We start from the raw sequence: 14,084 nt of genomic DNA on the forward strand, positions 1-14,084 counted from the left end.
ATCAATTATTTACTACTTGTGCAAGGAACTGAGACTTACGTACTGGAATTCATGGAAATCAGAGGGCAGTATTTTACTCCTGGCATTTCTGGCATGTAGGTCTGCAAACTCAGTTCCAAGGCTTTGCCAAAGGAAAACTGTCAGGCAATAAATATATGACAGTCAAAACAGAGCAACAAGAGAGACACTGAAAGGCTGAATGTTTGGTTAGGAATTCTCAGAATACTGTGCCTTTCAGTCTCGGTCTCTTCTAAGCTGATGCTGATGGAGGCAGCTTCTAAAATATGTTTTTTTTCTTTCTTGCTTCCAAACTGGATTGTAATTTCCTGATGTAGGAGATACTGCCACCTTGGATGATTTATGTTTGTCATGTTGAAGTGTCCCTGGATTCCTGGGCACGCCAGAGTGAACAGCCGTGAACTCCATCCATCTCTAGGGCATGGGAATGACTGCCTGTAAAATACTTAAAGGTGTTATCATTTTTTACTTGCTCTGGAAGCTCCTTTCTTGCCAAGGGAAAAGCAATGCCTTCTGTTTAGTTGTCTACTACTCGAGTTTTTGGAAAGGAGAATTGTTTGAGGTGTTTTTTACTTTTGGCAGCTGTATTACTTTTCAGAAACGAAGGGGAGATGCATGATAGACCCTTCAAACCTAGTCTCTTTCCAGTAAAATTTGTGATGAACTGTACTATGAAACAAGTCTTCTTGCTATGTTTAAATCATGGATTATTCTTCTGTGGCATTTAGTGGTTTTGTTTGCACTTGAATAAATAAATAGAAAAGGGTTTTAACTGTACTGTCCAAATAGCAATTTATTGGTGACTAGATTCATTGTTACAGTATTGCATATATGAAAATTATTCTTATGAGCCCACTGACAAGGTTATCTGAATAATACAATTCTGCTTTTTTTGATTTCAGTTGTTTCTATCTAACTGTTCAAACCTGCCAGCTGTGCTTGCATTAGCAGAGCTTTAGGCTGTTGAGTTAAAAATACATGTAATCTGTTTTTCTCATGCAGTGTGTATCAGGGCTGAGAAAGATCTTAATACTTTGGATTTGAAAGGCATGTCCTCTGCATCTCCTGTATTCAGGAACAGGTTTTCTCTATTTAAGAAAAAAACAGTGAGAACAACTAAAGAAGGATTTGGCTTTACTTAAGTTTCAAAATCCTGCTTGGAGAAACCAACTGGGAGAGGATGGATGTTTAAGACACTCATCAAGGTATTATCACCTTCCGTAGGCTGAGGTAGTCATTGGGTAAATTGGCAAAACGTATTTCCTAGAAGACTTCACAACACTGGAGAGCAAAGGAATCAGGACAAAGTAAGACTTTTATTCACTGTGTCTACATGGAAGGAGGTCATGGATAGGGAGATGGATGAGGTAAGAATCAAGGGTTGAGTGTCAGGCTCCATGAACTGAGTGTTTCCTCCTGTGTCCTTGTGACCAGCTGCAGTCTCCTCTCCTTCTCCCTCTGGCACTTACCAAAGTGGTTATTCTTTTGTTGCACACGGAAATGAGTGGAGGGATTCTTGTTTGTTGGTATGGTGAGGAGAGGCAGAGATACATTAATGTGACTGTGCTTTGTATGCATACAAGTGTAGGGCTGGAAAGGTTCCTCAGGGCAGATCCCAAGCAGGACTGACACGGCTGAAGACTTGGAAACCTCCTCTGGCCTAAACCACATCTGTAAGAAGTCAGTCAATTGAAAACTGTCTAAAACTGGAGCGTGCAGCTCTGACACAGATCATGACTCTGCTCAAATGGTAGAAGTTGTTGAAATCTAAAGGACAGTGTTTCTTTAAATACGTATATGTTGGTGAATAAGGTAAACTAATAAGCCTCAATGTGCTTTTCATACACAGAGTTATTTTTTTTTCCATTCTTCCTTCAGAATTGTCTAACTAGTGAGTCTGTATTTTCCTGCCAAATAAATTACCAAGTGTCTTGGTTGAATAGCAAGGTGCTGAACTGTTCATTGTGGAGGTTCTGTAATTTGATTTAAATGCAGTATTTCAACATCTTTATCATTTTACAAAATGCCAAAATAGTGAAGGAGAGGAAAAAAAGGTGAAGCAGATCTAGCAAGGATCAGGTGGAAATATCTGGTTTGTTTAGCTATGGTTTGCATTTATTACTTTTGTAGCAGTAGCCAAGCATGAGCTTTTAGCCTGTTCAGAGAGCTCTCTGGAGATAGAAGGGATGTACAGCAATGTCCTCACTCTGGTGATTAGTAATTTATTCCTTCCTCTTTAATCTGAGTGTGCCTGATGTCAGTCACAGCAGACTTTAACCTTACTGTGGGTGGAAGTGCCACAGCAGCAGGTGTAGCTCTGAGCTATGAAAGAGATGCAAGGAACTAGGGAAATACTTAATCCGTGAGGAATTCTGCTCTGTGTGCCTGTCTTCTGACTGTTACCAGAGATAGAATAAATTATGTTTGGTGTTTCTCTGTGCAAGCTGCAGTGTAGATGCATCCTTAAACAACTCTGACGTGAAATGGTTCCTTCTCTGTTATAGTAATCTTTATCTTACTAGGACAGTTCTGTTCCGAAGTGTCAGTGCATGTTAGGATTGTCCATCTGTGTTACCATAGTGAATGGAAAAACACCTCCAGCAGTTTTTGAGGAGCAGTATGTTAGGCTTGGACAAATCTTACAGCAGATGACCTTCTGGTAGCCATGCAAAAAGAACCTGGCAAGCACCCAGATCCTCTTTTATGGAGAAGCATTAATTGTCTGCAGACCGCCAAGCAACAAGAAGTATTATAATGAGAGGATATAATTGTTTATCTGCTCTTGCTCCTCTGCAGCCTCATGTGCTTTTTCTGAGCCAAGCTTCACCTTGGTATGATTGTGTTAGCACAGGGCGTGAGGTGCTGGGGATTGGTCATCTATACTTCTCTAACTGGTAAACCTATTCTGCTAGCTAAAACAAGGATTTTCTTAAATCGTTTCTGCTCCAGAGCATTCGGTGCCTGACTAATTTCATGGCTTTGCAGTTCAGCAGTGAGATTTCTGTGTGACAGAGAGCCAGTTTCACAGAGAGTGCAATTCATCTGTATGCACAGGGTCAGCCTGAGATTTAAACCCTGCGTAAGACCTTTTTAAGCTCCCTGGGCTCAACTGCTGCATAGATTGTTGCCTTGCAGGAGTGAGGGAGTTTGACATGGTAAGAACAATGGGTAAATTATTTTTGACGAGGGTGCGTTTTGGTTTTTTGCTTTACACTGTGGATATTTTATTCTTGGGAGATGATGACCTGCTGGCGTCTGGGAAATGTAAGCTTGAATTTTGACATATATTCTTTTTGGATGCGAGTCACTAAGGACTCAGAATTACATTACCAAAGTACATGGTGTCTTTATAATGTTCTTTGGGATCATTAGCAGCTTCTACCTTTATTTAGTAGTTTCCCATATTGAGAAAGAATAATTTGTTTGTACTCATAAAAGTTCTGGTTTGTTCTTTGCCACCCTGACCTGAAGACTTCTGGTGGTTTTTGACTTTTTGAGTAGTTTGAAAAATGCATCAGGATAAATGATTGACTCTCACCCCAATATTTGTTTTCTTAGAACAAAATTTTTGCTAATTAAAGGTGATTAAATTATTTCCTGACTTTTTGTTACTGTTCAACCAGTACTGTGTTACTTGTTGTGGTTACACAGTGATGAAAGAAAATCAAATTCTTTGAGTCAGTGTTTTTGTTTCCCCCTGAGTTTGGGGAACTGATCTGTATAGCTTTTAAGGCTTGGGGGGATTTTTTTGTTAGTGTGGGGGTTTTTTGTGTGTTGTTTGGGGTTTTTGTTTGGTTGGTTTTGTTGGGTTTCTTTTGCAGGGTGGGGGGAGGGTGTTGAGCTTTTTTTAGATTTGGGGAACTCCAGAAAGTCTACCCAGTTCTCCGGGCCCATAAATAAAATATTTTCACCAGCTTCATTTGCTTTACTTCACAGTTTTGCTTATGACAGTAATTTCCAATATAGCTTGGGAAAATTGTGGATGTCTAAAGTAAAACTCTAGTCTGGGTGGTTTCCTTCCAGCTCTAGATGAGCATCTTCTCCAGGGAATATGAAAGCTTTTCTGGAGTCTGCAGAGGCCTGGAGGAACCCAGTAAATTACCTTAGAGCTTTTTCTTCTTTCCCTATCCCCTGTTTTCTTTCTGTGGAGAAGATTATCTGTAAATGTGACTATCTTGGTGCTGTGTGCTGTTCAATTGTACCCCATGTTTTCTGGAACTCCTGGGACACTCATGATGGCTGTTCTTAAATTTGGGGCAAGAAGAACTGAACTATGTGGCTTTTTTGAATCTGTATTCTCTCATTCCATGCTTTAGGATAGGATCTGAACTACAAAAATGGATACATGTGGACCTACTCTTGGGCAACTGGCTCCGAGTGGCCCTGCGTCAGCAAGGGGGTTGGACAAGGTGACCTCCAGATGTCCCTTCCAGCCAAAACAATTCAGTGAAGAATCAATTCCCTGTGTATAGTATATTTAATTATATAGTTATAGGTTTAATTCAAGGCAGGCATACTAGAAATATACTGTTGTTGAACAGAGATAAGTATATAACTATTCTGAGGAAAATTAATAATTTTTACCTTTAATTTTGGTCTGTCACTGGGCTCTTAGTGATTGTTTGCTCCATGTTTTGAAGCAGTGGTATCCACATTAAATGTGAAAACTGGTCATGTTTACTTTTTGAATGGGAGAGTGAAAAGGGATTTACTTCTTAAGGTCTGTGCTTAAAGTTTAAGTTCTAAAAATCTCTTAACTAACCTATAGAATGTATTTCCTAAGGTAACAGGCAGCACTCTCAAAATGTGTTTTCACTCTTTTTCAGGTAATTGAGAATGGGCCCTCAACGATGCTGAGTCTACAATGGGAAGTGTCACACTTCGCTATTTCTGCTACGGGTGCCTCTTCACATCTGTGACCTGGACACTTCTGCTCTTTGTTTATTTCAACTTCAGTGAAGAGAATCAATCCTTCAAGAATGTGCCCATCAAGGGGCTGGAACCTCAGAGGCCATTTCCAAAAAAATTCTACCCCCGTTTTACACGGGGGCCAGTTAATATACCTGAATTGCAACAGAAAGAGAATAAGATAGGAAACTCTTTTGGAAATCATATCCAGGACCCAGTTAAGGGGGAGATAGAATTCTCTCCTGAAATGGGTAAGTAGTTTTCAGTGTTGGTGACAAACTTAGTAAAACAACAGAAGAAATGAGATAGTGTTCTGTAAAAAAAAATCACAAGGGAAAGTGTATAATGAAGAAATTTTGTTAGTTAAAATACAGGTGGCACTCGTGGCTCTTTTCATTAGGAATTACTTAAAATTTATTCTACAGTGCTTAATCCAAAATACACTCTTTCTAGCATTTGCATCTATGCTGGGTCAGTGCTGATGAGGACTGGGTTATAGCACAAGTCTGCCCTTGATGAACTAAATCTTGCTTTTGGAAGGTTCAGTGTGTGCTTGTTTCATATCTTACTCCTGTATTAATTGGACTCAAATACATAAGCTTTAATTAGCTACAGAAAAACTACTTACATGCAGTAATTAAAAATAGTTTGATATCAATAAACAATAAAGAGGACCCATTGATTTGGAGAATGTGCTTGGAGTATGACTTAATCTATAAGAAATGCATGTAGGACAAACTTAAAATGCGAGGTTGAGATGACAATGGTTAGAGCCAAATCCTACTTACTTTGTACCAGAAAAGGTCTGTATGTTTCACTAGAGTATGTTTCATCAGTGAGGTGATTTAGTTCTGTGTTCCAAATTAAAATGCTTTTTGTATTCAAGTGCTTACAGCATATTCACTGCTGTTTTTAGATGTGCAAACAGGCATATTGTGTACTGGCTTAAAACTTGATTTGAGTCTGGAGGCAGAAGCTGGGTGTTATGGCAGAGTGTTGGGTTGTTGGTTTCTGCTGCTGCTTTGGGAAATACAGCACAGAAACCTTCATAGCCAGAGTTTAATGCTCAGATCTCAGTGAAGTCCACTGTCACGAGTGTGGATGAATGGTGAATCATGAGCTTCGTGAGTTTATAGAACTTAACCAAACTTCACTTTCTGAGTTGGTCATTAGACTTGTGTGGATATGTTAGAAAAATGGCAGTTCATGTTGCCCTGTGGCATTGTAAGTGTTTATCAGTTCACTGCAAAAAGCCTGAGCACCAAGTGAGGTGAAGGCCAGTCCAGAGGTGGCCATTTCTTTTCAACTCTTCAGTACGGGCCAGGAAAGAAATGGAGCTTTTTAACTGAGGAGTCCTTTGATCTTCAAATCAAATGACTGGTTTGGTTGGTGAAAGCCAAGTGCCAGGATAAATCCTGTGTCAATCATCAGGAGGCAGCTCTTAAGATGAGGTGTTGTAGGAAAGGGCTTCCTGTCTGTCTAGGTTAGGACAGTGATAAACATGCAAAGCAAAAAAAAAAAAAAAAATTAAAGTTGGTGTATGATAGTCAAAATCAAACTGTCATCTGGTAGGTCAGTCTATCTTTTTTTTTTTTTTCATTAATCTGTGAGAACCATGTAACACTGCTGAAGTAAAGCCTAAACTGAGGTTTTGATTGCAAACCCCTTGTTTTCCAAGGGTTTCTGTCTGCTCTTTGAACTGAAATTTTTCAGGCCTTTTGCATGCATTTGATACTGTTCTTCATGAGAAGGTTTTAAAAATATTAGAGCTCCTTAGATATATTAATAAGATCAGAAAAATGTAGTTAGTGGTTGACTATGGATGGATTGTAGAATGAAACATTTGGGGTGTGTTTTAAGTGCATGCTTAGTATGAAGAAAACATTTTAAGGTGACCACAGCACACTGTGCCACTGATTATGCCAGAATGACGGAGCTGGGTGTCTGAACTGACCAGCTGAAGACCTTCCTTTGGGAATGGATGTGGTTCATAGGAGGACTGACTGACCCCTTTAGGCTGCTGGTGCTGGGGGAGTGACACTGCCTCTGTAAAGAGACCTCATTCCTACCCCCACGATGCAGCTCATCCGCAGCGGGAGCACTCACCCATCAGCAGGACAGCCAGTCACGAGACACTCTGTGGGTGTGTCCCGTGTATCTCACAGGTATCACAGCCCAGCGCTTCCCACTTGGTCCTGCACAAATGTCAGGGCATTTACTCTTGAGCTGTTTGATAGTGCAGCTGCATTGCCATTGCTGAGCTCAGGACTGAGAGCCACAGGGTGGTAAATGTAAATGGTGGGAATGTGGATGCATGGAATTCCCTCCAGAAGGTCACCTGATACCTGTAGGTAGACTTTGTAATTGAGACACAGCTGTGCTCTGAAGGCCCAGATGAATTACTTGTTTTGAAGCTTTTTTCCATTTCAAACTTTAAAAATTAATTCTCTTTTGTGTTTAACCCAACTAATTTTCTCCAGGCTCAAGATCAGCTGGCTTTTGCATAGCTGATGAAAACTGGAGAACACGAGGTGTGGAGACAGGCTGAGAGGATTGAGTTTATTCTGCCTCAGAGAGAATGCTGAGGGGTGAGATTTTATTGCTGTCAGCAGCAGCTGAGTGGGAGGCTGTAGGAAGATGGAGGCAGACTCCTTCCATAGTGCATGGGATTCTGATAAGAAATTGGAGCGAGGGGATTTCAGTTATGGAAGAGGAAGAACATTTTCAGTGTGATGGTGGTCAAATGCTTGAACAGGGAAATAAGAGCTTGTAGAATCTCCATCTTTAGAGATACTGAAGGCTTTCAAAACTCAACTGCACTGGTCCTGAGCAACCTGATCTAGCTGGATCTGCTTTTGGGAAGGAGATTAGACCAGGTGTCCGTTTCAATCTGAATTATTCTGAGAAGGCATGGAACATTTTCCTGGATATATGGTAGCATTAATGAGGAACCCTCTTGTTTTCTGCAGATTTTGAATGATATGGAGATGATGGGTAGGGTGGAAAGAGATAACTGACATGACCCTTGCTCATTTCTTGTACTGAGATTTCAGTGAAATTGCCTGTGTAGCCTGAAAATAACTGAAGAGAAAGCATCTCATTCTGTGCAGCCAGCTGAATAGAGACAATAAAAAATAATCACTCTCCTGCCTATATTGTTGTAGAAGTGGCTGGAGGCACAGGTGGTAGCAGACACCAGCTGTCTTTCCCTCATAGAGTTGTGTGAAGCACCACACTGGTTTGGTTCTATTCACACTGGTAAGTACGTGGCTCAGTGAGAGAAGCCTGTGGCACCAAGTCAAGGCAGGCAGGATGGCATTGAAAATTTCATCTTGGCTTATAGCAGTACATTTCCTGATACCAACTTCTTCTGCCATGCGTAGTAACAGTTGCCACTTCTGTTAAAATAATCAATGAACAGCAGCTCTGGTGGTGTTTTACTTGCTGTCAAAGTCCCAGGTGAGATAAAAAAAAGTTTACAGTTCTTGCGTAGCTATTTTTATTGCCACAGACTTCAGAACTGCATGAAATTTGAGCTGCTATTGTGAGGTTTTTCTACCATTCTAAATGTATTTCCTCTCTCAAAAATCCCATTACAGACCTGTCACCTGTAGGGATAGATGCTGATTCATTGTATGCCAAACTCTATCCTCTGTTGCTTGTTTGATGTTGGTTTTAGCTGGTGCTGTGAATTAGAGGCCATGTGAGTGAAGGGAGGCAATAAACACGGTGGAGCCAGCAGTCTTTGGAGAAGGATTTAACTTTATTAACAGCTGCTAAGTGCTGCCTGTTTGTGGGAGGGAGCAGAAATAGTTGCACAAATACACACTTTGCAAAACCAGAGGGGTTTTTAAGAATATAATGGACTTCAGAAGAGGTTAAAGTATAAGTTTCAATCCTTGATTTCTTTCAAATGGTGTTTTTGAGACTGTTAGCTGATCTAGGCGTGTTACTTTTGCAGGAATGATTTTTAATGAAGAAGATCAGGAAGTGAGAGACTTGGGCTATCAGAAGCATGCTTTCAATATGCTTATCAGCAATCGACTGGGATACCACAGGGAGGTGCCTGATACAAGAGATGCAAAGTAGGTGCTGAATTTTGGAGAGAATGTGGTATAGTTTCATGTGCTCAATGGCTTGTTACACCTGATGTAGTATTTAATATTTTTGGTATAACATTTCTGTCATACACTGTTTCATCTTCATGTGTTGCTGAAGGCAGATTTTTCAACTATTTAACAGGAGTGCTTGAGGCTAGAGTTTTTATTCTTTGGTCTTTTCTGTCTTTTTTGACTGAATATTGTTTCTGGAGATCTGATTTTTTTTTTTATCAACTGCTAAAGGTACATGATAGATTGTGCACTGCTCTGAATATTTTCTATTAAAGAGCAGATATTTTTCTATAATCTATCTGGTGCATGTAGTGAGGGGAACAACTCACCTCTGTAGCAACAATAAGTCCCAACACTGAAAAATAAATAAACCTGCGTCTATTTTTCTACTGGTTTCTCTGGTCTGGGTAAATGTAATGAATTGTACTTGCTGATATGTCTCTCCCAGAACTGAGCTCATTCAGAATAAATGAAAGCTTTTCTTCTATACTTTCAGGTTTTCATTTATATTTTCTTATGTTTATTGGATCCCCCAGCCTGGCACCTTCATATGGCATTAATTGGTGATGCTGTGCCCTATTAGAAGTAAGGACAGGCTTTGAAAATAAGAAGAAATAATGATCTTTTGCTTTGAGTGGGATTCAGCTTGCAGATTAAGATGCTTAGATAACTGCTTGTTAGTCAGTTGTTTCTGCTTTTATTATAATTAGCAGAGATCCAGTCAGTGCAGTTAATGAAGCATGCAGAGCTCTTCAGCTGACAAAACACACTTGACAGCCTTAGGGTGAGCTGAACACCATTTAGACTGCACTGACAGCAGTGACTAGGCTTAAGTGTCTTAATCTGCCCTCTGAATCCCAACCTTGGTTGTGTAAATAGGTTTTTAGCACCAGTGGAAGTTTTCTGGGTATCCAACTTGTGTCCAGCAGCTGGCCAATAAAGCTACGGTATTTTTGTGGGCCTCGTGTCATATTTGTGCTTCTTGTACATGTCTGAGCTACCTCATGGTACTAGACAGTGTTGTGACAGCTGAAACAAGCCCTCACTATCTTCTGTTCTCTGTCTTGAGGATCTCTGGTTCTTCCCACCTCAGTCCATGATATCCTCTGTAACACAAGCAGCAGTGTTAACTTTGAGTCTGTATTATGTGGAGAGTAACTTACTATGCTGAGCCCGCTGTAGCTGTTACATGTCTGGGCTCGTTATGTTCACGTTAGGGGTTCCTCCTACACATTTAATGTTTGCTTGTTATTTATGAAGTTTCAGCAATGACCCAGCTCTGTGGAAACCCCTCTGTAAATAGTGATGATGACTTTATTCCTGTTTGTAGATGCAGAGCGAAGTCCTACCCTGCTGATCTGCCCTCTGCCAGTGTCGTGATCTGTTTCTACAATGAGGCACTCTCAGCCCTGCTCCGCACAGTGCACAGCGTCCTGGACCGCACCCCTGCTCACCTCCTGCACGAAATCATTCTGGTGGATGACAACAGTGAATTGGGTGAGAGACCCTTTCAGGAATGTTAACTTCTGGGCCTTCCTGTGCTTTATTGACTGATCAAAATAAATAGTGGAAGTTGTGATGCAAAACCAATTTGTACTGCAGCCCATCTCCAGAAAGTGCCAGCCAGTAGGGATGTGTGGTGTCCTGAGATGCCCAAGGTGGCATCCTCTTTGCCACTGGTGCCATTTTACTGATGAGCTTTGTATCATACCGGCTTCAACATTCAAAATCAGGTTTTGAAGCTACTAATCACAGACTCAAAGAATGTTAGGGGGCTGGAAGGGACCTTAAAGATCATCCAGTTCCAACCCCTGCTGCCATGGGCAGGGGCACCTCCTGCTAGACCAGATTGCTCAAGGCCCTATTCAACCTGGCCTTGAATGCTTCCAGGGATGGGACATCCACAACCTCCCTGAGCAACCTGTTCTAGTGTCTCACAACCCTCACAGAATAGAATTTCTAACTGTAGAGTATCTAACCTAAATTTCCTTTCTTTCACTTTGTACCAATTACTCCTTTTGCTGTCACTCCAGTTGCTGATGATGAGTCCCTCCCCAGCTTCCCTGTAGGGTTCCTTCAGATATAGGAAGGTTGCAATGAAGTCTCCACAAAACCTTCTCTTCTCCAGGCTGAACAGCCCCAACTTTCCCCTGCTTTCACAAGGGAGGTGCTCCGCTCCTCTTATGCCCGGTCTTGCACACAGTGATGAGTGGAGGTCATGAAGCAGTTGTTTATCGTTTGGGTTTTCTTAGCAGTTCCTTGCTTGGGCTGCTCAGGTGCTCAGAGCAGATGACAGAGAGGCCACTACTCGCGGTGAATGCATCTGAAAGGTGCTGGAGGCACACAGACACACCCGGCTGCAGGCTTGTGGATGGGTTGCTGTGCCACTATGGAAACAGTGCCGTGTTTTGTACTTGCTCAGCGTCTCGGACCAGCAGCGTGCTGGGGCCGGAGCTCAGCGTGGCCGGGAGGGCTCTGCGTGGCTCTCGAACAGCCTCTTGTGGCCACCCCGGCAGCGGCTGTCCTGCCTCTGGGAGCAGCCTCTGCTCCCGCAGGCACGCAGGGGCCCTGGAAGGGTAGACCCTGCAGAGTTGCTTTGCTCCTGTTGAAGGATTGCTGCTTTTTCTCTCGATCGACAGACAAGGTAAAGACAGACACACAATTCAAGCGTGGCCCTCCAAAAGCTCTTCATTTTGGCCCTTCAAATGCCTGGTGAGGAATGTGTTAGTATAGCAGTTCTTGCCAGCAGGACTCTGCAAGTTCCCTACTCACATCTATACAAGTCCACAATTTTTTGCATTTTAAAAATGACTTTTAGATTGTATTTTTATTTAATATATGTAATTTTAGCTCCCTTGGTCTCATTGTTTGGCTTCTGGTTTAAGGTCTCACTGGCTCTAAGAGACTGGTTAGGTATGTCTGCTGTAGAATGGTATTCTCTTGTTATGCTGGAAGTTGATTTCTCTGAGGTCAGATCAAATGTCGAGATACAAGAGATAGCAAAGATCAAACACTCTTCCTTGCTAAGAAAAGAATGTGTAATATTTAAAAGCTTGTTTTGTTTTGTGTTTTGGGAACATATGCCTTTCTATGAAGTGTCTTGTGCAATTTGTTTTGTATTCAGAACTTGCCTTACTTCAAAACTCAGTCTTTTGAATGTGAGGATACATTTGATTGATGCCTGTGTTGAGGCAGTAATACCATCACTCTTCTGGTCTGTTGTTAAATTGAAGCAATTAGCAAAGTTGCTAATTTGAACCAAATTAAGTTCAAAACATTCAAGTAGTTATTTTTGTCTTTCTGACTTCAAATGAACTTGTTCTGAAGCCAAAGGCAGAAGGAGGTATTGTTTACACACAGAATTATTGCTCTTGATGCTAAGGATCCTATATTTTTACTGCTGCTTAGTTTTAAGGGATGGATTCTTATAGCAGAAGAACGGCAAAGATGGTTTGGGGTCTGAGGAAACGGATAAAAACTTTGGCTGTGCTATAGATCTCATGAGCTTGGGCAGATTGCTTGATCTTTATGCCCCTTTGTTTTGTTTTTTAATTAATTTTCCTTCCATTGCCTGCTTTCTGAAGTGGTGTTTTGGGTCAAATTCTCTCTAATTCTTCACTTGTAAATATGGGAACTGTGCTACACATCTGTGCTGTTGTGCAAACCTTGGACCATTGCACCTAATTTTGCCGCAGAAAGCTTCTTAGACTCAATCATCAACAGTCTTACTAGCTGAGCAGGAATTGCCGTGGCTCAGCTGAGCCCACTGTTGTATTTTTTTTCCATTCCCTGAAAGGCAGGATTTCTTTTTCTGATATAGCCTCTTTCTCCCTGATTTAGCCTTAACCTGTTATGGAAAAGCCTGAGGATGTGTTTTGAAGGCTGTTACTGGAGGCATTCTTCTCTGTAGGAGAGATTGAAGAACAGAAAAGGAGCCAATTGTCTGCAACTCAGTACTTAAAAATAGTTTAAAATAATAACACTCCAGATTCCCATCCCAGGTCCCATTTTGCCTTTGTTGCGTAGATGTGGAGGAAGGTAATGCCTAAAGTAATTTTTGAAGACTGGCTAAAGGGGAGCAATTTTCTCCTTGGAGCAAAATTTCTCAGACAGGCTATATTGAAGCAATTTTTTGGGTTATATCAGAAGTAATCGGTGTTCCCAGTGGACATGAGGGCAGCACGCAAAAACCCATCAACAACAAAATTCCCAAAACTTCATAGTGAGACAAATCTGCCTGTTGAGGATGATCTGTGATACGGGCACAGTTGCTAGCAGAATGCCATTTTGTGTGGATCAAAACTCTACTGGCTCTTACGTTCTGCTGCTCAAGCTCGTGTTGTGGACCTGGTTTAGCTCCTGATATGGATGTGACATCTTTTCCCCTTTTTATTTATTTATATTTAAAATTTTTTGTTTTGTTTTTAGAAGTTTGCAGTTGCAAAACTCTTTCCTTGTTTATTTGCCTCGTCTGCTGTAAGAGCTGAGTTTGATAACTGAGCTTTTCTGCTTTGTGCTGGCCCATTGTTTCTGCAGGTGTATGCTGTTCTTCTCTTGCTAAAATGAATCAGGTGAAGAATGACTCAAACACTATTTTATTTTACATTTGCAAATGTGTCTGTCATGCTTGCTTGGATATCTCATTTGGGTAGCACCTTAGAGACTATTTCATCAATTTTCTAGGAGACTGCTCCTGCCTGAAAGTTCTTATTCCTCCTTAAGGTTATAGCTCTGACTTCCACATATATTCCATTGGCATTTAATCTTGTTAACAACAACTTTAATGTTTGAGCTGACATTCATCAGAATGATGTTTATTTTGGCATATTCTCTGATGAAAGTCTGTCTGCCTCTCTATACCAAGGTTCTCTATGAAGTCTCAGTTGGTTTTTGTTTTTCTTTCTCATTTTATATTCCTCTTTATATCTTCATAAGCTTATTAACTTATGCTTTTCCATTACTTCAGTCTTTATGTGTCTATCTTCTCTTCAGTAGTCCCGCTCTAATGTTAGAAACCACTGACCTTGGGTGAAAGAAGTATTGTTA

General features: G+C 41.1%; 1 protein-coding gene across 4 annotated transcripts in view; it reads left to right on the plus strand.

The window, feature by feature from the left end:
• The window catches only part of GALNT11 (polypeptide N-acetylgalactosaminyltransferase 11), a 55,384-nt gene that overhangs the window by 10,973 nt on the left and 30,327 nt on the right, over positions 1-14,084 (plus strand). For 3 of the 4 annotated variants that reach the window (XM_032098843.1, XM_032098859.1, XM_032098850.1), the window contains exons 2-4: positions 4,845-5,177; positions 8,888-9,011; positions 10,369-10,535. In XM_032098843.1, the coding sequence (XP_031954734.1) occupies positions 4,883-5,177; positions 8,888-9,011; positions 10,369-10,535 (586 nt within the window). In that variant the 5' untranslated portion in view covers positions 4,845-4,882. Of the gene's footprint in view, positions 1-3,103; positions 3,174-4,844; positions 5,178-8,887; positions 9,012-10,368; positions 10,536-14,084 lie in introns of those variants that run through there. The other variant, XM_032098863.1, reaches the window with a different exon arrangement.

Source organism: Corvus moneduloides, chromosome 1 (genome assembly GCF_009650955.1).
Source record: "Corvus moneduloides isolate bCorMon1 chromosome 1, bCorMon1.pri, whole genome shotgun sequence".
NCBI classification, from domain to species: domain Eukaryota; kingdom Metazoa; phylum Chordata; class Aves; order Passeriformes; family Corvidae; genus Corvus; species Corvus moneduloides.